This window comes from Physeter macrocephalus, unplaced genomic scaffold (genome assembly GCF_002837175.3).
Source record: "Physeter macrocephalus isolate SW-GA unplaced genomic scaffold, ASM283717v5 random_14252, whole genome shotgun sequence".
Taxonomy (NCBI): domain Eukaryota; kingdom Metazoa; phylum Chordata; class Mammalia; order Artiodactyla; family Physeteridae; genus Physeter; species Physeter macrocephalus.
In genome coordinates, this window is record NW_021159531.1 from 1 (window position 1) to 1,063 (window position 1,063).

General features: G+C 62.5%; 1 protein-coding gene across 1 annotated transcript; it reads left to right on the forward strand.

Moving 5' to 3' along the window:
* Positions 1-300: 300 nt before the first annotated feature.
* LOC112063353 (deoxyhypusine hydroxylase-like) lies at positions 301-980 on the forward strand (the record flags this gene model as incomplete). Its single annotated transcript, XM_055083720.1, has 1 exon — positions 301-980. A coding segment is annotated over one exon (564 nt), but the record flags the coding sequence as incomplete, so codon positions are not given.
* Positions 981-1,063: the final 83 nt, after the last annotated feature.

Below are 1,063 nucleotides of genomic sequence, written 5' to 3' on the forward strand. Positions count from 1 at the left end.
AGCGAGTGTCAGTGCTTCACCCCTTTTCGTGGCTGAGTGATGCTCCCGTGCGTGGAGGGGCCACATTTGTTTATCCATCACCTGTTAACCTACTCTGTGCCTAAAGACTCACGGTTTGTCATCACCTTTAGGACAAAATCCCAAGCCCGCAGGCCCCAAGTAGTCTGGCCCGGCCACCTCAGGTCATCTCTGTTGTTGGCTCTTCCCTGACGGGTCTGGCACGTCCTGCCTCGGGGCCTTTGCACTGGCTGATTCCACCTGACGCCTCTCTCACTGGTTCTGATGTCACCTTCGAGCTAGCCCCTCCTGGCCCTCTGCCCCTGGTCACTCTCTAATCACAGCAGCCCCTGCTGGTTTGTCTCCAGTCTGGAAGGATCGGTTGGTCCTTTGTCTGTTGGCTCCACCCCTGCTAAACCGGGAGCCCTGGGGGCTGGGGGAGGGCCCGGCACATCCACCCCCCTGTCCCCGCAGGTGGCAGAGACGTGCCAGCTGGCCGTCCGGCGGCTGGAGTGGCTGCAGCGGCACAGCGGGGAGCCGGTGGCTCAGGGGCCCTACCTCTCCGTGGATCCGGCCCCATCCGCCGAGGAGCGCGACGTGGGGCGGCTGCGGGTGGCGCTGCTGGATGAGGCCCGGCCGCTCTTTGACCGATACCGAGCCATGTTCGCCCTGCGCGATGCTGGCGGGGAGGAGGCTGCCCTGGCGCTGGCCGAGGGTGAGGAGGGACCCCGGGGGCAGGGTCGGGGCCCCTTGGGGAGGCCCAGTGGCCACATCTGTCTTACGGGGCAGCCCAGCGTCCCTGGGCACTTGCATCCTGGGGCAGGTAACTCCTCTTATCACCGCCTCTTCTCTGTGGAGGAAGCCTAGGCCCAGAGAGGCAGAGATACTTGCCCAAGATCACCAGTGGTCCGAGCAGCATTGTTGGGATTTGATCCCCAGAAGCCCTGTTATTTTGTTTTTGTTTTTTAAATTTTTTTGGCCACGCCGCGAGGCATGCGGGATCTTAGTTCCCCGACTAGGGATCAAACCTGCGCCCCCTGCATTGGAAGCGCAGAGTCTTAACCAC